Source organism: Apus apus, chromosome 16, assembly GCF_020740795.1.
Source record: "Apus apus isolate bApuApu2 chromosome 16, bApuApu2.pri.cur, whole genome shotgun sequence".
In the NCBI taxonomy this organism is placed as follows: Eukaryota; Metazoa; Chordata; class Aves; order Apodiformes; family Apodidae; genus Apus; species Apus apus.
Genome location: NC_067297.1, coordinates 12,387,586 through 12,409,835, shown reverse-complemented (window position 1 = coordinate 12,409,835; position 22,250 = coordinate 12,387,586). Strand labels below are relative to the sequence as shown.

Below are 22,250 nucleotides of genomic sequence, written 5' to 3'. Positions count from 1 at the left end.
ATTATTCCACAGTTTACTGTAATTACGTTGGCCAGATCTATTTGTTTGCTGTTGTTACAACAACAAACTGCCCCCACCCTGCTCAGTGTCCTGCTACAGCATCAAGACACCTCTGGTGCACCCAAAGGTGAATCAATTTACAAGTTACCAAATAAGACACCACCATAGAATGCACATTTAAAAATACCATTTGTAAAACCAGAAATTTATTGTAAATTAAAAAAAACCAAAACAAAACCAAACAACAAAACCAAACAAATTGAGATTGTTTCCTGATAAAAATTATTCACGCAGCATTCATGTTGTGTTTTTTCAATTTTATTTTTGAAATGAAACCATTGTACATTGTACAAACCATAACTACCGATGGAATAAATAAGTGAAAAATTATACTGCTGTACAACACACACACACACACAAATCATAAGATGGAAAACGATTAGGTATTGAAGAAAACAAAATTCTTTACACCTTCTAACAGGCCCTTAGATATAAAGAACATTCCAAAACATGACAAAGTTTATGTATGAAGATAGCCACCCAAAACCAATATTTTATACTGCCTTGTTGATTAATTTTTTTTGTTGTTGTTGTTTTCTAAGTGCCAGCACTTTTTGGAATGTTTAACAACTACTTTCCCAAGCATAAAAATTCCAAGGAATAGTTCTGCTATAAAATGTTTGGCTGAGTAAATCTCTTATTCAGAAGGCCTTCCCACATGTTCCACAAACTCAGCTAATTTACTTGCTTGCCTCTAGTTTCTTTCTTTTTTTTTTCTTTTTTTCTTTCTTCTTTTTTTTTTCTTTTTCCTTTATTATTTTTGTTTGTGTTTATTTGTAACTGAAGCTCCAACATTCAGCATTGTAGCAAGGAAGCACTTCTGGATATTTGCACTATTTCTAAAACATCAGCTGTATGAGAACTTTCAGTCATCTTGAGGAAAATTACATCTCTCCTGCTTTCAATAAACCTTTTTACAATGAGTTCATAAAACAAGTTTCTGTTAGAGATAGGTCCAAGCCAAAAAAAAAAAAAAGCTGGATTTAGATTTGATTTCAAACCTCAGGTCGATTTGAATTCCATGTTCTGGTTTGGTCCCATCTGTACTTTCTGGCATTAAAATGTGTTTAATCACATCCGTTGGCCCATAAATGTTATCAGGCACTTCAAAAAAAGACTAATAACAGTCTTATACACTATTTTGGATTTCTTCCTATCAGATAATGTCAGTCTCTTCCCTTAGAGACTGACAGTAACAGGTTTAAGGAACCCAAATCTATCTGCTTGTTCAGTTGTCTGTTGTCACTAGAATCTCTGGTTAAAAAAAACCAAAATTCTGAATGTATTCTGTATAAGCTGTAAATAAAGCATTACTACTTTAGAAATAAAGCCTCTAGGAATATGGTTATGATGCCTTGTCTTGTAAGCCACAGAACAACTAACAGTTCTGAGCAGAAGCCACAGGAGAGAAAAAGAAGTTTGTAATTAAACCTGTTGATGTCAATAATGCCAATAAATGCTTCTATCTAATGAAAAATTTGAGGTATTTTTAGTGCTATTTATATATTTTATTTCTTCCTAAAGTACAGGAATTAGTTTCTAAACAAAAAGTCTATTTACTCCCTTGGAAACATCTACAAAATGAAAACTAAAGACTTGCTGTGATGCACCTGAAGATAGGGACTAGTAAACATGACTACTTGTCAAAGGTGGCATCAGATTTGTTTTGTTTTAGCATTAAAAACAACAGAAAAGTTAGCAAATAAAAAATATTTTAAAGTTTGAATCTTTCTAAATTTGCCCATTTCATATATCAATAGAACTTCTCACAAAATATCACTTAAATCTGAATGTAATATACATACAAATCAATCATCATTGACCAGTTATCCACATTTTAGGCATACACACAATTCAAGAGAGAATTCTACCGTTTCATTGCATATATTGTGCAAATACAGTTTTTGGCTCCTCATTTCCTTATTTTCAGGATGTTAATGGGCTTCATGATCAGACCAGAAATCCCAAAAACTTATTAGGGAGCACACTGTTTTCATGAATGATTTGCAATCGAATTTTATTCAGTGAAAATCCAAAAAAGTTTTATTTGCAACATAAAGGAAAAGCTCTGAAACTGAGTGTCATATGTTGTTTGGAGTTCAATCCTACAAACATCTTATGGAAGGTCAGTATTGGCTCCCCACTCCTCCCTTCCTCCCTCCCCCACCTCCCCATTGTTTTCCATAATAAAGTGGTAATTGCAAACTCAATGCAGTAGTCTAAGTGCAAGCCATTTTCACTACTGGAGAATTCAGAAATAAATAAGCTTAATGAAGAGCTAATTATGAAAATGTATCAACTGGAAGCCTTTCCCCCCCCCCCCCCCATTTAAAAAAGTATTTACAGTTCTTAGCTTACAAACTATATGCAACCATTTTCATAGCTGTGAGATTATATTTGAAACTACAAGTTCCATCTCTTACAGAAAGCGAAGACAGAGTAAGGGCCTGATCCTGCCATCCCTTGGTATGTGTGTGTGTGTGTGTGTGGTGAGAAATAAGCACTTCCCACCAACACCAGGGGTTTATAACCAGGAGCTCACCCTGGAAGTACAAAGACCACTGTAAGATCAAGCCCTTGTGACCTGGAGCAGATAGTTCTGCACTTCTAGATGCCACAAATCAGAGGGAGTTGCACATACTTGATGACTTTACATCAAGTTGAGCATAAGCACACTTCAACACAGCTGGGAAAGGAACATTTCTAACAATGATGTAGGGACTGTGGATACAACAAGGCTTATTTACAAGACTTGCTGAAAGAAAAAAAAAAAAAAAAAGGAAATCCCAGATACAGTATTAACCTGGATCACAGAAGTAAACATCTTATGAAGAAACAGTACAATGAAATCCAGTTCAGTGAAAACATGATATCAAAAAAGACCAACTGAAAATAAATTCACTGTGCATCAATCCCTTTGATCCTATTTATGTACATAGTGGAACTTTTCTGTAAAGCACGTTGTACCCAGTACAGAGATCTGGACCTAATACGTTAAGTATTTTAACTGCTGTGTTATAGTATATATTCAGATCTGGACTACAAATGGTAAACAGATCATGTTAACTTCTGATGAAGTTAAGTATTTAGAAGACCAAATTTACAGTTGCGAATGCCATGCATTCAATAAAAGATCTCCACTATAGCTGCTAACATAAAATACCAAGCTCCTTTTTCTCCTTGGACTCCAAGAGTGAAAATGGCTTCCTGATCAAATAGTATTTTGTAAAAATTTGAAGCACCAGGGATTCAAAAATCAAAAACAAAACAAAAAACCCCAAACGAAAAAAGAAGACAAAAAGAGAAAAAAGGCTTACTACATGGCATTATACAAACATAGGCCACTTTGCAAAGGAGACAGTTGCAAAACAACTTTTAAGTTAGCACTGTTTTCAGAACACAAGGCACGAAACAAAAGCAGACATCACGCCAGAACAATGAACTTCACATGAAAGCTAATACCTGACCTGTACCATCCTTAAATATCTTACAATGTTAAATAGAGAAATGAAAAAAAAAAAATTACAGCAGCAACATAATTGTAATTTTGACTTTAGAAACAGTGCGTAGACCCCTCCTGAGTTGTTTACTCCAACCATTTCAGAGACAGTAACTTAAAAGTTCTCAATGTTTGTTTCACAGGAAAAAGTTTTCAGTGTCTGAGAAGTTAAACCTTTGTTAGGCTTTCTTGGATTTTTGCTTGGTAACTTGAAAAGTTAGGAGTTCTGTCCTCATCCAAGAGAAGATGCTTAAGTAAGGTTGTTCTATAATTAAGCCCACTGATGTACCTTACATAAAAACTGACCAGAAAAATCTATAGTCTAAATCTCTTCAACATTTTGTTGGGAAGCCTCTACTTTCATCTTTTTAGAAGGTGGCACTCCTTCAGAGTCCTTAGGGAGGGGGAAAAGAAAAACAACCAGGTTATCATTGCACTGAATTTCAGACACCACAGATACCAAACAAAAAGCATGAACAAATCCCCCCCAGTGTGTCATTTGTAAAGCAGAAGGCATCCCCGGAGGCAACAATGACATGACCAAGTGCATTTGCTTCCTGAAATTACTCCTCTACTCACACCTTACTTCACCTTCTTGTAATCTACTGATAAAGGGAAAATTCTAGTTCCAGGCTAAAAAACACAGTGAATATTCCAGGCAAACGGTGATAGCCCAGCCTTCCCTCAGCTCCACACTGGGACACAACACACACCAGGGGCACACCCATTTTCTCCTGCTGTTCCCAAAGCAGCCTCTACAGGACAGAACAAGTAAGGCTTGGGAAGCACAAGGTGTGCACTGCAACAAACCAACCACCTACAAGGAAAACCAGTGGACTGAGGGGTGACAACTACAGGGATAGTTCTTCTCCCACTCATCTGGAATTTTTCACTATACCAGTGAGTAAACATTAAAACAACTTGTACACTAAATCTAAAAACATTAACTTTCCTAACCGATGGTTTGACAGTTGGACTCTGTGATCTTAGAGGTCTTTTCCAACTGAGACAAAGCTGTGGTTCTGTAACTGCTACATAAATTTACTTTCATATAAGGTATTTTACTTCTGAATGGTCCTCCAAGGGGCCTGTCCAGTGGGTTAGGGACAAGCAATTTATTAACATGAATTTTTAATATTCCCTTACATATAACTAACACAGACTGGTTTGGGAAACTGAAAAGTAAACCAGACCAATCTAGTCGTACTGCTCAAACTATGTGAAATGCAAGAAGCCCCAATCAAACTAACCACAGAAACAGATACATAGTATATTTAATATTCTACAGCTGCCTTAACTGTCATCACCTTTGGAAATGGGCCTAAATAGACAAGTGGCCTCCTTACATACGCTTTTTGATAAAAAGCTCTTTTCCAAATTCCAGATAATTGGGTTTTTGCACTTAGAATTACCTGAGAATTTTTAGATGCCTCTGTAATTATATCGTTTTCTCCAGAGGACTGAACTTCTGCTTTCTCTGAACTGTTCATGGAATTTTCCATTGAAGACTGTGAATTCTGTTCATCAGAGGTATCTGAAATTTCAAAAAATAATTTTAAAAACACAAATGAAAGCATCCAGCAGGAGCTTTTAGGATATCTTCTCATTAGCGACATCCTAAACACGTAACTTTCACCCACGTGTAGCCATTAATGATAACACACACAACAACTGTGTGAATTTAATGAATTGGGCTCAAGCTCCAGGACCAAATCCTCTGGCTGCTGCCGGCAGAAGACAACTGCTGGAATTGGTCCCTAGAGGGAGCTGAGCCCTCGCTCCCCGGGAACAGCCCCAGGTCAAAGCCACAAGCACTTCCGAAGGGGCTGAAGGGGCAGCGCAACTGCTGCAGTCCAGAAGGAAAAGGCAGCTACAAAAAGGGTTGAACTGTGGTTACCAATGAATCTAAAACTGTGTAGCTAAGGAGACAGAATGAACTTATCCAGACCAAAATTCAGCCATATACTTAAGATCCACTTTTTTTGCTTGATACTACTTTTAAGATAATGTAGAGAAATTCAGTTAGCTGGCTTGACCATTCAGGTTATAGAATTTCTTTATTCTGTTGCCTACTTGTGGAGAAGTCTTCCAGCTTGTTATAGCTCTTACCTGCTTCCAGTTTTTTGAGGTGTTTTTTTTTGCCTTGTTTGTTTGAAACCCTTCTCTCTCTCTCTCAAAGCAAGACTTAGAGAGGACTTGAGCACTCATTCACTCAAAGAGGGGACAGGGGCACTTAAAATGTCTTTACAGGTTAAAGATCTACTGGCCTTTGGGTGAGGGGATCCCTATTTAAAACTGCCAAGCCCCAGGCTATTGAATGCCTGCAATGACTTGCTTACACAGCAAAATCTTCTGAATGCACCTTGAATGATTTTCTTTTAAAAATCCACATTAGGCATTTCTGACCACCCAAACTGTCCCCTATGTTTAAGGAACCTCCCTGATTTCACTGTAGTAACATGAGACAGATGAACAAAGTCATCAACCCTACCCAGCAAACAGTCACAATTCCAGAGGACTGACTGATCATAACACTTGGATAGATAAAGAATTATTTATATAAAATTTTTAACACAACATATAACAAAAAAACCCAAACCAACCAAATAAAAAACTCCACAAAAAAACAAACCAACCAAAAAAACCCCCACACAAAAACCTCCACATTAATAATGGGCTTTTTTGCCATTATTTTTCCCTTTCCTTTTACAGTAACTGGCTCTGGAGCTAATCCAGAGAACTCGGTGTGATTTTCCCTGAACCTAAATTTAGTCAGGGGGACACATACGCTATGTAACAACTTCACACAAGCAGGTTCAGACAATATTAAGACCTGGGAGTAAATCCTTAACATTTATTGTGACCAAATATGCTAGTTGAGATTTATATTTTTTAAGGATATGGCATTCTGATCTGTTTTAATTTGGTGACAATTCAGTTGTCAAATTTTAACCACAATTAACAATAACAACATTTCACATACCTAACCATTCTGGGATTACCGAGATAAAAGCTCCAAAATTAAATTGGTCTGTGGATCTACTGAGCTAAGAACTAAATTAGGAGGGTGTAATATAATTGCTTTGCTATGAGAAGAATTCTGCAACCAAACAATCAGAATGGTGTTAAGGACATCCTTTATCTGTTGTAACAGGATGGAGAAAGTTATCTTCCCAGGAATATAAGTACAGAGCATGTTTCAATTACTCAAAATACCATTTAAAGAGTGAGGTTCAGAACAATCTCTCAACACACATGTATTTTTAGTCTGTGCACAACTGCAGTAGAATCTTGTAATGCTTCCAGAAAAATAGGACAGAATTCAGAGCTAAGTTTTGAATACATAATTAGCAGGTTAATAAAAAAAGACAGCTTACATTAAAGTTTACAAAATTTAATGAGTAATTTTGAAGTATCTCAGCTTTATTTTACTGTCACACCGCATAATGAACATTCATGGATCTATAAAAGTAATTATTTCCCAGAATTTGTGTGACTATATGGTAGCAGCCATTTCAAAGATGATTTTAAATTATTTCTTCTTTCAAGACTGAGATTATGACAACAATAAACTAAGCATTTTGTTTGTTCTCTCTTTGAAAAGACCCTGAATGTCACTCTGACCTTTCCAGTTGTATGGAGGGATCACTGGTAGGCCAGAGAGATTATGACCCGTTTTCTGAGAATTCAGAAACCATTTATTTCAAATTGTTATTATTCAGTTCCTAAAAGGGATAAGCAAATAAATGATCACTGTTGTTTGGCTTTGAAGGTGGCATTTTCAGCTTACCTTCTGAACCAGGCTGCTCCTTTGCTTCTGTCTGAGTTTCGTCAGGCTTGACTTCAGCGCCGTCCGCTTGTGCTGCCAGGTTCTGCTCTGGGGCTGGACTTGAATTACTGCTGTTTTCTTGTTTTATTGGAGAAGCATCAGCTATTGAACTCTGGTTGCTATTGTCATCTGGTAATAAAAGAATTAAAAATAAGAAAGTCTAATTTGACAAGATAAAGAGACACATCTTAATTCCTCTGTATCTACTCCGATCAAGTCCAAGCATTTAGTCCAACATTACATCAACTTTTTACCACACCACCACAATTTTTGCTCTTGCAGCCTATACTGTAATACAGGAGCTTCCTAGCAGTTACTAAAAACCAGAAGACTTCAAAAAAAGGTGCTCTAACCAATGTTATACAAGAAATTGCCATACAATAAAACCAGAAGATTTTTAACTCATCCCAAAGAACCCACAATGTTGTACAGATTAACTGAAGTGACAGTCTCATTTCAGTAGTTCATATAACACAGGCCTAACTAACAAACAAACCTACAAAAAACACAACAACAAAAAACTAAACAACAAAATCCCAACAAGGTACAAAGACAGGCTGAGGGAGTTGGGGCTGTTCAGCCTGGAGAAGAGAAGGCTCCAGGGAGACCTTAGAGCACCTTCCAGTGCCTGAAGGGGCTCCAGGACAAGGGGTAATGGTTTTAAACTGAAAGAGGGGAGATTTAGGTTAGACAGCAGGAAGAAGTTCTTCACCATGAGGGTAGGAAGGCACTGGAACAAGCTGGCCAGGGAGGTTTTGGCTGCCCCCTCCCTGGAGGTGTTCAAGGCCAGGTTGGATGAGGCTTGTGCAGCCTGGTCTGGTGGGAGGTGTCCCTGCTCGTAGCAGGGAGGTTGGAGCCTGATGATCTTGAAGGTCCCTTCCAACCTTCACCATTCTGACTGTCCAAATTATAATAGGTGCCACTGAGGCTTTGAGGGTCTTCTGGCTCTTGAAGCAGCAAACTTCCCAAGTTACTACTTCAGCTGAGTGCAGTATTTTGAATAGTATCTATTTCTTTTTATTTTCATCTTCAGCTCTGCTAACAATTTTTCTTTCCCCACAGAGCACAAACAAAAATGGCATTTAAACAAGTGTTAGAACATCCACAGAAGAGTAGTCTAAGGTACGAAATAAGTATGTGATGCTGTTTTCACTTTGACTCAATCATGTTGTCCATACATCAGAGCAACAGAAAACTGGACAGTTGGGTTACACATCCTCAGCAGTCTAGTCAGGGAACTGGGGCTGACTTTCTCCCACTCACCGTGCATGTCCATCATCCCTGGAGAGGAGCTGTTCTCTGGAGTGGTGACCTCAGAGCCACATTTTTCATCTTTGCCTTTTTTTTTGTTCTTATTTTTCTGAAAAACAAAGGAAAAATCCATGTTGCAATATAAAACCTTTCCCACTCATTACTTCTGCATGCACCTCTCGATTTCAAGTGAGAAATAAAGCCAATAGAATAATAAATGACATTATCAATAATGCACTAGTCCCAATAACTGCAGAGTTGTTTTTCTAATTGTACTCTTCATGACACAAAACACTAGGATATAGAGTATTTTATCCAGAAATTCTAGTAAAGGTTAGTACTTAAATATGTTTTCCATCTTCAAACAACTGCACAACATTTTAGAAAAGTAGAGGTTCTCAGAAATACCCCTCAAGCTACAAACACGGGATCTGAGACACAGTGATTAACTGGCTTGCTCCAACTGAGTTGGAGAATTTGGGAGGTGCTGGCCACTAACACTGTACTCAGTCCAAACAGCTACAAAAACAAGGTCAGAAGAATCACTGCTACACCAGGAAAAGGGAAGAACATTGCTGATCAGAGGCAGGGCTAAAATTCATGAAACTACCTGATTTCTGAGCCCATAACTCTGCCCAGTGTACAGTTAATGTCTACTAACACACAGCTACAAAACTCAATAAATTCTCCCTTCATATCAGAAAGCTTGTAGAATACACCTGGACAACATGGATTCAAGCACAGCAAGAATGGTAACAGATCTAGAATTTTAACACTTAAGAGACAGCTTTTTACCTCCCTTCCAATGACCAACACTGCAGCCACCTCCTCCTTCTCTACAGCTAATGCTGTTTCTTTATTAAAAGATTAATTAAGAAAAATCAGATTGGCCTAAAGCAAATAGCATAAGCAAGCCTACATGAACAATAGGTCACAACATCCTCATGACTGAACGTATGGGCTGCAAGCTGTAAAACAAAGGGAGAGCAGTGGCACCCGGCGCGGGGAAGCTCTGCCCTGCTGAGGGATGCAAGGGATGCAGCACTGGCAATTAAAAGCTGACGTAATGAGTCTCACAGGAGCAAGAGCCAGCTGCTCTGCTGCTGGAGGATCCTGCTGCCTGCTGAGGACACAATTAAAAGCCTGACTCTAGGAAGAACTCTGCAATCCAGCTATTCAGATAAAACAATGTCCTCCCCAATACGGGAAAGAACTACGGCCATGCTCAAATGTTGTCTAAGAATGCAGAAGAAATTAAACAAGTGATGCCTAGAAGGACTTCTCCCTCTATTTTAAATAGATTATTAGGCTTATTTTTAAACTATATTTTTACTTCGGAGAAGCCTGGTTTTATTGTCCAATATGTGAAACAGGTGAAGGCACACAGACCTCTTTACCTCTGCAAAATGAAAGTTCAGAGGCAACATAATCTCTCTCAGGTTTGGTTTTCTTTTGTTGTTGTTTTTTTAAAGTAAAAAGGACACTTTTGCCACAAGAGAAATCTTGAAAAATGTCTGTGAGTATTTAAGCTGACAAGTTTTTTTTCAATAAGGTTTAACCATCAAAGTGCTGAGGTTCTACAACAGCCTTACAGACCTAGTAGGAGTAAAGAGCCCAGCTAATTCTAGTTAAAAAAAATGTCAGTGGTTTAAGAACAACATGTGAGAGAGGGAAGTAACCTGCCTAATCTGTGTTCACTCAAATCAAAGACAACTTCCATTTGAAACATGAGGCAGATCCCATTCTCCTGTTCTAGTAAAAAGCAAGTATGCTGTCTGCTCCTTCACAAGGGGGTGAAATTAGATATAAAAGGATGTCCATGACAAAATCAGTCCAGATGACCTATATCTGGTATTTATTATTTTATATATGCACTTTTGTGAGAACTGTGCAATTGTGAGAAGCTCCAGAGCAAAAAGACAGAAATCTTACAACATAAGTCTGCAGCAACTGCACAACAACTAAACCTAAAGTTTATGGCTCAAAAACTACAATTAAACTCTGTGAGTAGAGACTGTTAAAAAAACCCATTCTTCTTAACAAAGCATCTGACTTCATGTATCAGACAACCTGAAAATTAATCTAGAAACTCACTAGAAATTCTATTTCAAAGTTCCATGGTACTCATCATGCAAGCACAGCTTAACTGTGGGAAAACAATTTCTAGAAGCCATGAGCCAAAATACCCTAAATCTCTCTCTCACACACATAGATAGCACAGCTTTTCCCCCTATGTACAATAAAAACAAGTCCAAACATCTGACAACTAGAAAGAATGAAAAAGTTTCTGTAAAGAAACAAGGAAAACTTCCCCAATTCACCAGAGGTTATTTTAGAGATGCTGCTTGAGCACTGGGGAACACAAGAGACTCACCACAACTCTGACAGTCACAGGAATCTGGTACAACACCAAGGGTACAGAAAGAAACAAACGCAGTTAAAAAAACCAAACAAACCATAATAAAAAATAGGTCTTGAATTTGGATTTTGAGTAAGACAAGATCAAGACACTAACTTGTCTGAGAAACCAACATTTTACACAGTTATTAACACAGTAGTTTTCTTCCAGATAGGCCTCATATTTGAAATAAAGTAAAAGCACATGACAGCCCAAGGAAGGAGTCCCAAACTTGGGATATATATTCTACTGTATCATTAATTTACTGTGGTACCATGGATTAGTTTTCTCTCTATAACAATATATTTATGAGAGCAACATGCATTTTCAAAACCCATTTGTAAGCTCTATCACTTTGATTTTTACACTTATTTCTATGCCATGTGATTTTATCACAGCACATGAAGAGTGCATGCTAGGAACATAAACACGATGCATGCATATTTATCAAAACAAAAGATACATCTCAATAGAAGCATGTTTATTGTATTGCTTGGGCTGCACATCCTAATACAAGTCACCTCAGTTCCACAGGATTTTCCTGCCCTTCACTGTTTTGCAGCTATTTTGAAGAAAAACAGCAGTGATGCACAAACATTCTCTGCACAGTTCCAAACCAGCTACTTTCCCTTAAAGCATCAGGCAGAATTGGGGAAAAGCAATTCATGTCAACTTTCCCTTCTCACCTCCCATTTATGTTAGAGAAAGGATTAAAAAATCAGTTTCAAGCTGCATGTTTTCACAGTTATCTGAGAGTTGATCCAAGCTGGCTCCAGGAAGACTGTCACCCACTGAACCATCAACAGCACTTTCGTAGAGATCACCATTTCCCTAGAGCTCTTCTAGTCCAGGGCTTGCAAGACCCACACCAGCCTTAGCTTAAAGGCTCCAAGAAGAGTGAGCATAATTCTTTTGACTTTCCCTGAAGGTGAGTGGCTACATCTTGAAAAAAGCAGGATACTTACATCATCCACTTTAGGCTCTGTTACTGGGACCCATTTGTAAATCCTTAGGGATGTGTCGCCAACTGTCACCCACTTCTTCTCCCTATAAAATTACAATGCAGGAGAAGTTAAAGTTAAATTTCAGATTCAAAAGCAAGTGATCTACTATTGTAAGTTGTCAAGGATTTAAATAGGCTATTAAGGAGGATGATCTCTATTACATAGTCTTTAGTACTGCATTGTGCAAATTGTTCTTTGCATTTCAAAAACTTGTTAGAGCACTGCTAACCTCCAGATTTCTAAGGGCTGTTACTTGACTAGGTGAATAACTGCTGTAGCAGTAATAAGATCTGGATTAAAGGTACAGTTAAGAAGAACAGCTATTGAAAATGCAGATTTATGCCTACAATTTTCACTTAAGTTTCTAGAGAGCAGAAGAGGTTTTAGACAGACCTGTGTGTTTTGATTGTCATGAAGCTGTTTAATGGTATTAGAAATCTAAATGCATTTTGACCATCTGAGGTTTATTTCTGGGCAGAAATTTGCTGCTAGCAATTTAACATTCACTCAACCTCCTGTCAGACAGCTCTGAAATTCCAGCCTTAGAACCAACAGCCTTATTGGTACCAATATGTGCCATGATGCAGAATTCAGACTCCGGAGAGCCAAGCTCTCTTGGAAAGGAAAGGCTGAGGCTATCAAGAGAGGGAAAAAGCATCACCTGGGGCACTCTGAGCAGACCCCTGCCAGCCAGCCATGAAGTGGTGACACTGACAAATGGTGAAGGAGCTTAGGCTGGGGGGCACCACTGCATTAGGGGGTCACGTAGACACAGGGCGCAGAGATGGAAAGGATGCTGAAGGGATGAATTCCTTGAGCTCTTTACATCAGAATATTAAAGGAAGGTCCACAATGCCAGAGAAATTTCATCACGTTTCTGTGATCAGTTTTCAGGTCACAGATTACCACTGCTGGTTCTTGGCTTTGCAATACAGCTCTGCAAATGGATCGACTAAAAGTTAACAACAAAGACCAATTCCATTAAACATTCAGGAACATCTGAAATTAATTTGGCATGAGATCTCAAGCACATGTTTTTAAAAACCCATTTAAAGAAGAGATCTGGGATTCAGTTATAGATTAAAAAAAAATTTTAAATGTTCTTTGCAGGATGGGAGAAGCTGGATGTGACTCCAAATATATATGTAATAGCTCCATTTTTAGCAAGGGCTTCCAGAATCAAGAGCAGCCACATTGTACATATGCCACAAACATCCTCCTGACTATTTGTCTTAGCTACTAAAGCAAATCTTACTTGCTTTCCCTTTAGAGGAGACACTTTCCTGTTTAAAAAAATAAAAAAAGGCTATATATGGCAATTTGGTATGTTTTGGATCTGTCCACAATGGTATTTTAATTAAAGTACAAAATTATTTCTGATTCATTTCTTTCCCACTGCTCTTCCTGGAGCACAGTTTTTCCTCAGTGTGTTTAGATACATCCATTTGGGTATTTTAACATGTGTCAAAACCCAGTTATATGCTAATTTGGAGCTCTACCACTAGATGTGATAAAATGACAGTGGAGATGAGGGCATGTCAATAATGAGAGCATACTTAATTGTGAGGAGATGATCATGATGATATCAGGTTGCTCTTAAGGATACAAGACAAACTAAACTTAATTTTACTTAGGAAAACCTTTCAAATTACAGAAATAAAACTTGCTGGAGTTTTGTTTTGGATGTGGGGAGAGGTGAATAAATGCCTTTAAAAAAAAAAAATAATCAAGATTTTAGTCTTTTCCTATAGCAAAATATCACTTAGAGATGCTGCACTGGAAAACCAAAAGTTCAAGATACCTGTTAGCATCTCAAAGCAGCCTCACACAGCATCTTCACTGGACAGACTGTAGAACACAGGAGGAAACCTAAATTAGTAACTTTTTCCTTCTAGCATTAAAGTTAGCCCTGACAATTCTTTTGAGCTTCTTAAGTACCACTTCAACCTTCAGCTCTAGGGATTTTTTAATTGAATTCAATACACAGTAATTCAAACAATGGGAATAAGGATATTTTGTGATGGAAGTACACCAACATCCCAGTCCTGCAAACACTTCTGGCTAAATCTATTATTGCAATATTTTACATGGTTAAGCATTTACAGTATGGAGGGTTTAAGACCATTAAAGTATTAATAAGGAAAAAGACAACCTCCCCTAGAACTTAAGAAAAGCATTGGCAGCACAAACAGGCATTTGTTAACAAAGAAACATTATGACTTTCAGACATTTAAGATCAGCAGGGTAAAATAACTTCAGGATTTATTATGTTTATTGCAAATAAAACTTTGAATATTATCTGTAACACTTGCTGCCTTTCCATTTCAAGCCAAAACCCAAAAACCAAGCCAACCAAACAAAAGAAACGCCCAAACCACTTCTACTCCGAACACTCACTTTTTCTCTTTTGTGCAAAGACACCATCCAGGCTGCTTACCAGGGACTTTTCATTCAGCCAGAATTGACAACTTACTGATGCTGCCCACAACAATGAGCTTGCTAAATGCTGCACAGACTACAAAATATTCTGCACAGACTACAAAATATTCTCACTGACCAAATGCCAGAGTAGGAACGAGGAATTAATGAAGCTTGTGCCCATTGTGGTGTGAAACCTGAAGTAGTTACTCAAACTGTTTTCTTCTCTGTAAAATGGATCTCCTGTTGAACCCACTCATAGAATCATAGAATGGTGAAGGTTGGAAGGGACCTTCAAGATCATCAGGATCCAACCTCCCTGCTATGAGCGGGGACATCTCCCACCAGACCAGGCTGCACAAGCCTCATCCAGCCTGGGCTTGAACACCTCCAGGGAGGGGGCATCAACAACCTCCCCAAACAACCTATTCCAGTGCCTTCCTACCCTCACGGTGAAGAACTTTGTCCTGCTGTCTAACCTAAATCTCCCCTCTTTCAGTTTAAAACCATTACCCCTTGTCCTATCACTGCCCTCTCAGATGAAAAATCCCTCCCAGCTTTCCTGGAGCCCCTTCAGGCACTGGAAGGTGCTCTAAGGTCTCCCTGGAGCGTTCCCCTGACCTGAATTCCACCCCCATAACTCCATTCCACCTTTGTTAAGCAGTCACTAGGCAATATATTTTATTGCACTGTCCCCCTGTTATACTATATAGGTTGGTCTCTATATTGACTGGTGGATTGGAGAAGGTGGTTTGATGGAACACCATTAACCTGAGAATTAATGAGGCTAAAAATGTGGCATTTATCAACTTTACCTGCCCCTGCCTAGTTCATAAACTCCACAGCTTTACCAAAAAATCTACATCTTTTTCTGGCTTCAAACCTCTCCTGCTCCTCCATTAATGACTCAGACATAACAATAAGTGGTAAAACTTTAAAATACATACAATAATGTTTTTTCCTGTAATCTTCCACACTGGTATCCTAAGTATTTTAGTTACAGTAAATTCAGAAACTGGTCAATGCATCAAAAACAAACCCTTACATTTATTTGAAATTGTATTAAAGCATTTTTAAATGCTGAACCGTATCTGCACAGCATTTAGAGGACAGCCAAGGATACGTAGGGCAAGCATTAGTATCAACACTTCTTTAGTGGTTATGCCTGAGGCATACTAATATCCTAGAACTCACATAATTATACACTCAATTCCCCACTCTAAATAGCCCAAGACTCTCAAATATATTTATCTTTTGTATATTAACACTAAAGCACCAAAGATTAATATCAAATTCCATGTATAAAAGTAATATACCAGTGAGCAGACACAACAGTGTATATTACACTTATACATAAAGTGTCAAGGCAGCTTCTGCAGCAGCAGTGAGTGCTAGAAACATTTGATGGCACGGAAACAGAAAGCCTTTACTGCCAATAAATTATCATTCAAGAAAAGGCTTTCACAGTTGATTGGCCTTTTACCGTGACTACCATTTATCACAGTGATCTGTATTGACACAAGGATTTGCTCCCACATACCCCATCTTCTGCTGATGATCACGAAGTGACGTCATAATGCTGAATTTATCACATCACACTCACTTGCATTGCAACAGAGTTTGGTGAAAATCACAGAATTATGACCTCCCTGTGGGATCAAGCAAAGGAGAAAGGGGAATGGGAAAGAAAACGCCGTTATTATACACAAAAAGTGCTGTAAGAGGCACCAAAAAAAGATTGTTTTTTGAGACGTAGGCTTGCTTTTCAGGGCACACCTATTGCTATGAAGATGTTTATGTAGTGACTAAGGTGAGGCAGCCCCAAACATACATGGTGTTTCTTGTCCATGTTGCAATTACAATATCATGTAGCATGAATGGACAAAGACTAATCTTTCAGATTCAGACCTTCTCTTTAATCTTATCTAGATATGATGCATCAGGAGTGTCCCCTCTACCTCCCATAGGCCAGCATGTTTTTAAACTAGCTCTGCTAAGCTCCACCTTGCAACAAGCACCTTTTCTTACAGTAAAGAGGAACATGGCTTATCCATGACAAAACTCTAACATACACCCAACTTGCCCTGAAGTCAGAGAGCATATCCTGGCTCAAAAAGCAGTAACCATGAGACAGATAAAACGTAGCATAACTCAAGCATGATAACAGCATGTCTGGGCCACTACAGCACTTCACTGGATATTTTTACTTCAACTGCTACTGAATTACAATCTTAGCAGGACACCAAACAAAGCCAGCATAGCCAGATGAAACTAGGGTGCCAGTCTGGTAGTTGCCAACAGTCTTTTTCCAAAGACATCATGTTACAGAGCTCTGTGTCATAACTACCCTTCAGAGTGAAAGCCTGTTGCTGTAAGAAAAACCTAATGAAGCTCCATTTCAGAGCATTGACTACCACACAAAAATGTTTTAGCCAAAGTCTGAATGGAGACAGCAAACAGAAAAGCGACAGCAACACTGTCTAGAAATTCTCCTCTAAGTAGCCACAGCCAATGACCTCAACCAACAGTACCAGGTAACATGATCTCACTGCCCGCGGTGACTGCTCCTCAACTCCTACACCACAGGCTTTGTTTTAAGCTACATCCCAAGACATGTCTCTACAGCCAACTCCCTGTCATAATAAATAAGTAGCACTTTCTGTGAGCACTTTCATCAGTTGCCTAGGCTCACCTCTTCTTCATAAGGTGCTGTCACTATCCCTAGATCATGGCTTTGGTGTGTCAGAAAGGGTCAAAAGACTTCTGCAAAAATACTGCAAATCAAAGACCAGGCAATAGTCAGACTTCCTCATTCCTGGTGCACCCTCTAGATCAGGGTCCCTATCCCCATCAGCCACCCCATACCTGCACCCTTACATGTCTGGACAGTTGTCCAGAAGCCCAGCAGTGCTATAGACCCGTGCAAATTACTTCACTGCCTCCCAAAACATCCTACCACTTAGGCTTGCCTCTTGCCTATTTTATACATTTTCTTCCATTTAATATACCAGACTTTTATAAACCAAAGAGTGTTTCCAGTATTTTTCTAATGCTGGTTGAGGGCATAATAGTTTTTGCTTCTCTTCTTGAGAACCCATTTAGAATCCACACACACCCATCAATCTTTAAAGACAAAAAACAATCCTGTACCTGTCAAAACTCATTGACATGCATCTCTCAGAGGATTTTGTTAAACAGACTGAAAATAAAATTTTAAGTACTGTTAAAGTAAGTAGAACTACTCTCTTAGCACTGGAAAGTAAACATTTCTGCCACACAAATACAACACCACTACGTACTCTGTAAGACACATGGCTGTGTTTTTCTAAAATAGATGCTCATTCATGAGAGTACTTTAAACAAAGCAGATAGTGACATTAATCTCAAGACAAAAATGTAATGACTTCACTGTTTACTATGGAGTTGCAGTAACAGCAGAAGTGCTAGATGCTCTACAAACACACATGAAGACAGGGCACCTGCACCAAAGGGCTCCCTGTCTGAGGAAGAACACTCATTTTCTAAAGAACAAAGTTCTGCACTGATGAAAACTGCTTTCCAATAGGCACATCCATGGACGTGGCAGTACAGGCACACAGGAATATTGCAGAGCCAGGCTTCCCAGAGCAACAGGACTTTGGGCAAGACACACAGAGCCACTAACTCCAAGGAGTTCCCAGCTCTGCCTCTCTGCTCATCTCTGGCACGCGGCGCTCTGAGCGCACGAGCCTCGGAAAACTCTCTTCTAGGAAACGCTGGATCTAAGGTATTTTAATCTTCAGTGGCTGCATTTCCACAGAAGAGCTGTGGATGGCAACAAATTTCTCCTATTATGCAAATGAAACTGCACACTTGGAAATTGCCTATGTGGCTCTTCTGAAGATGCAGGAATTGCTAGTGTGTAAAGTTGAATTTAACAAGCCAAGTGTTCTCAAAACATTTAAACCACAAGACAGAGAATCTCTCCTGACAATTTCCCACTGTACTTGACTGCAGGTAGAGTGGATTTGGCTTCAAATTATGATTCCTCTAAAAATAATTATTTACGTAAATACTTGTGAGATGCACACACACAAAGCCGTACAAATACTTCTGACAGTAATCAAAAGAAACACTGCACGATTCTGTACTGGAACACCTTAAAGCAAGTTGTCTTTCATGAGGGTTTAAACCGCACAAAATCTATTTATACAGTAAGATTTCTGTTTTATAGAGGGAGCCATAGCAACTGGCATGATGGTAGAGAGCCCTCGCCAAGAAAATAAAATAAATTAGACATTGTGTTGAATAGTCATGCTTCTGCCCCGACTCCTCTCCAAAATCCACAAACTAAGATTCAAAGGAAGTATGCTGTGCTCATGAATGGAATACCTACAGACCAAGCAGTCCCACACATCCAGCAACACTCCCTTTTGAACAAAAGTCCTGTCACGTCACTATATATTGTTCTGATCCTTCAAAGCTGGCCCACGAGTCAGCAAACAGCATTTTAAAAACAGCACCGGAGTAGAAGAGAGTTCCTGAAACCAACCGAACTGTGGAGCTCGGGCTGCTCCAGCTCCCCGCACAAAGGCTGGATTCTTTGAAATCCCCATCTCGTGCCCTGTGTTACTGGACACACACGTCCCGATTCCTTGTCCAGCTCAAGCCAATGGCCCATTCATCTGCTCAAGGCCATTTAAAACACAACAATCCACCCCAATAACAAACACGTTTCATTCTGTATTTCACTCTTCTTCTAAACGAAAGCAAAGCATGAACTGTGGGTTGCAAGAAAAGTGTCCTCTTATTTTACTGGGTTCCAAACAGCTGAGTTATGCAGAGCAATACCAACACAAGGGATTTCCCCGTGAATTTCAAATGTTTAAATAATTCATTCTAAGATGCATGCACAAAGACTATCGAACAGTCAACTTGCTGAAAGACAAGAGATTCCCTTTTGAGTCACACTGGCACTGCTCTTTATCCCATCCAAAAACCCTGGACCGACAGTTCAGCCCATTGCAGCGACTGATTTATCATATTGTTTAAACACCTCATGTTGATTTTCCTAACAAAAGCGGGGGGGGGGGGGAAGACAAAAGCGGGAAAATGCCAAAACCCGTTTAAGGCCTAACAAAAGGGAATCATTTCACCAGGGGTACAACCTTCAATTATATACAATTAATTCCAGCGGCAATTACACGCCCTCTCCCGCTCGGGATTTACACCCGCCGGAGCGTTTGCGGGAGACGATCCCGCTCGGGTGCGCTGCGCTCACGGGCCAACCCCGGCAACTTGCAAGGTGAAATAAGTAAATATATACGCAATCACGATTAAAAGATAAACTCTTGGGCGCTTTACACGGGTATTTCAATGGCTTGTTGCTTTTCAAACAGAATCACACTTCTCCGGGCTCCGGCTCCACGCAGCCCAGGCGGCGCGGCTCCTCCAGGCCCGCTGCTCGGGGCCCTTTGTGGGGAAGTCGACGGGAGGAGCCGGGCCCGGCCCGCCGCCCGCCGCCCTCACCGCCCGGCCCGGCCCGGGACCCGCGCAGCGGCGGGCCGGGGTCGGCGGGGAGAGGCGGGGGTCGGCGGGGAAGGGGCTCGGCCGCACAATGGAGCCGCCTCTCGCCCTCACACGCCGCCGCCGCCTTCATGTGACTCGCAGGAGCGAAATGGCTTCTGGGTGCCGCCGGCTCCCCGCCCCCCGCGGCCGCCCGGCGGGCTCGGGCCCCTGAGGGAACGGCGCGGGGGACGGGAGGGCGGCGGGGGTTCGAGGGGAGCGGGGGCGGGCGCGGGGTCCCGGCGCGGCGCGGCCCGCTCACCATTTGCGCACTTTCTCGATGGCCGCCATCACCCGTTTGATATCATCCTTCGCCCGGCTCCGGGTCTCGGCCCGCACCGACCGACCCGACATGCTGCTGGGGGGGGGACGGCGGCAGCCTCGGCAGGGAACGCGGCGCTCGGCGCTGCTGGCGGTGTCCGTCCGTCCGTCCCTCCGCCCGCCCGCACAATGCTCGCTCCGCTCGGCGCGGCGCTGCTCGGCTCCGCCCGCCCGCCGGGCCCGCGCACTGCGCACGCGCCCCGCGCCGCCGCCGGCAGCCCGCGCGCGGGGACGGGGGGAGGGGCCGGCGCGCGGGACGGGCGGTGTGCGGGGACAGGGTGCGGGACAGGGTGCGGGGACAGTGTGCGGGACAGGGTGAGGGGACAGGGTGAGGGGACAGGGTGCGGGGACAGTGTGAGGGGACAGGGTGAGGGGACAGGGTGAGGGACAGGGTGCGGGGACAGGGTGCGGGACAGTGTGAGGGGACAGGATGAGGGGACAGTGTGAGGGACAGGGTGCGGGGACAGGGTGCGGGACAGTGTGAGGGGACAGGATGAGGGGACAGTGTGAGGGACAGGGTGCGGGGACAGGGTGAGGGGACAGGGTGAGGGACAGTGTGCGGGGACAGTGTGAGGGGACATGGCATGGGGACAAGGTGAGGGACAGGGTGAGGGGACAGTGTGAGGGACAGGGTGCGGGGACAGGGTGCGGGACAGTGTGAGGGGACAGTGTGAGGGGACAGGGTGCGGGGACAGGGTGAGGGACAGGGTGCGGGGACAGGGTGAGGGGACAGTGTGAGGGACAGGGTGAGGGGACATGGCGAGGGGACAAGGTGAGGGACAGGGTGAGGGGACGGCTCGAGGGGACAGCGGGCGCCGCGGGGGACACTGGAGCACTGGAGTAGGCTGCCCAGGGAGGTTGCGGGGTCTCCATCTCTGGCCATGTTCAGAACCCGCCTGGATACAGTCCTGTGTAAAGCGCTCTGGGTGATCCTGCTTCAGTGGGAGAGTTGGACTAGATGATCTCTAGGGGTCCCTGGGGTCCCTTCCGACTCCCGCAATTCTGTGATTCTGGGACCGCGGGCAGTGTGAGGGGGCCGCCAGCGCCAGGGCGGGCCGAGGGGACACCTTGGCGCTGTCCAGGGGGTGGAGGCGAGGGGCTCAGGAGGGGCCGGGGGCGGCCCGGACGCCTGGCTCCGGGGCTGTCCCCGGGCTCAGGGGCCGCCGCGGGGACAAACCGGCGGGGCCCGGGGAGGAGCTGCCGGGGCGAGCCTGGCGGGACCTCCCGCCGAAGGGGGCCCGTGCGGCCGAGGGTTTGGCCCCCGGCAGTGCCCGGGCGGTGCCGCGCGGCTCCCCGGGGTCCTGCGGCGGCCGGCAGCTCCGCCAGGGACAAAGATCCCAGCCGGCTCGGCCCGGGGATGCCGGAGCACAGCCCCGTTCCTGTTAATCAAAACACCTGCCTTGTTAAATAGGATACTTAATAAATCCATTCTATGCATGTTTTTTTGCTTTGTTTTTGGACTGGGTTATAAGGTTCCTCAGCTGCTTAAAATAATTCCAGTAATTTCCGTGGGATCAGGCTGGTTTTAAATGGAGGAGGATCTGCTCCGACATAGATTTATGAAACATCAGTAGACGGGCAGAGAGTTCCATGCGAAGCGAGGCTCTGCTGAAAATTTCTGCTGTCACAGGCGGGGTGTGCTCTGGTCAGGGTGCTGCTGCACCCCCTCGCCCTGCACCCGGCGCACGCCTCGCTGCTTCTACTCATTGTACCATCACAGACACGTTCAGAGCACATAACAGCCACCTCTGATTAAAAAACGTTGCCACTGAAAGGAGCACTGCTGAAGGGCCAACGTTATTATTCAAATTGATGCAGAGGATGATGTAAAGAAGGAAGCGCGTTCAACAGCTCTTCACTGATCTTTATACAACAACTTATATCAGCCTCGTTATGTTGTTTATACAAACACAGGAAGGTGCCATC

The 22,250-nt window shown here is 42.2% G+C and overlaps 1 protein-coding gene across 2 annotated transcripts; it reads right to left on the bottom strand.

Annotated features, from left to right (window-relative positions):
* Positions 1–302: 302 nt before the first annotated feature.
* BCL7A (BAF chromatin remodeling complex subunit BCL7A) lies at positions 303–20,490 on the bottom strand. 2 transcript variants are annotated; one of them, XM_051634440.1, is made up of 6 exons: positions 20,266–20,490; positions 12,003–12,084; positions 8,652–8,748; positions 7,350–7,517; positions 4,972–5,093; positions 303–3,953 (listed from the first exon to the last, which is right to left on the bottom strand). In XM_051634440.1, the coding sequence occupies exons 1-6, from the start codon at positions 20,355–20,357 to the stop codon at positions 3,882–3,884; spliced, it is 633 nt and encodes a 210-aa protein (XP_051490400.1). In that variant the 5' UTR covers positions 20,358–20,490; the 3' UTR covers positions 303–3,881. The 2 variants fall into 2 exon arrangements, with proteins under 2 accessions (XP_051490400.1, XP_051490401.1); XM_051634441.1 differs by lacking the exon at positions 20,266–20,490 and adding an exon at positions 16,000–16,108.
* Positions 20,491–22,250: the final 1,760 nt, after the last annotated feature.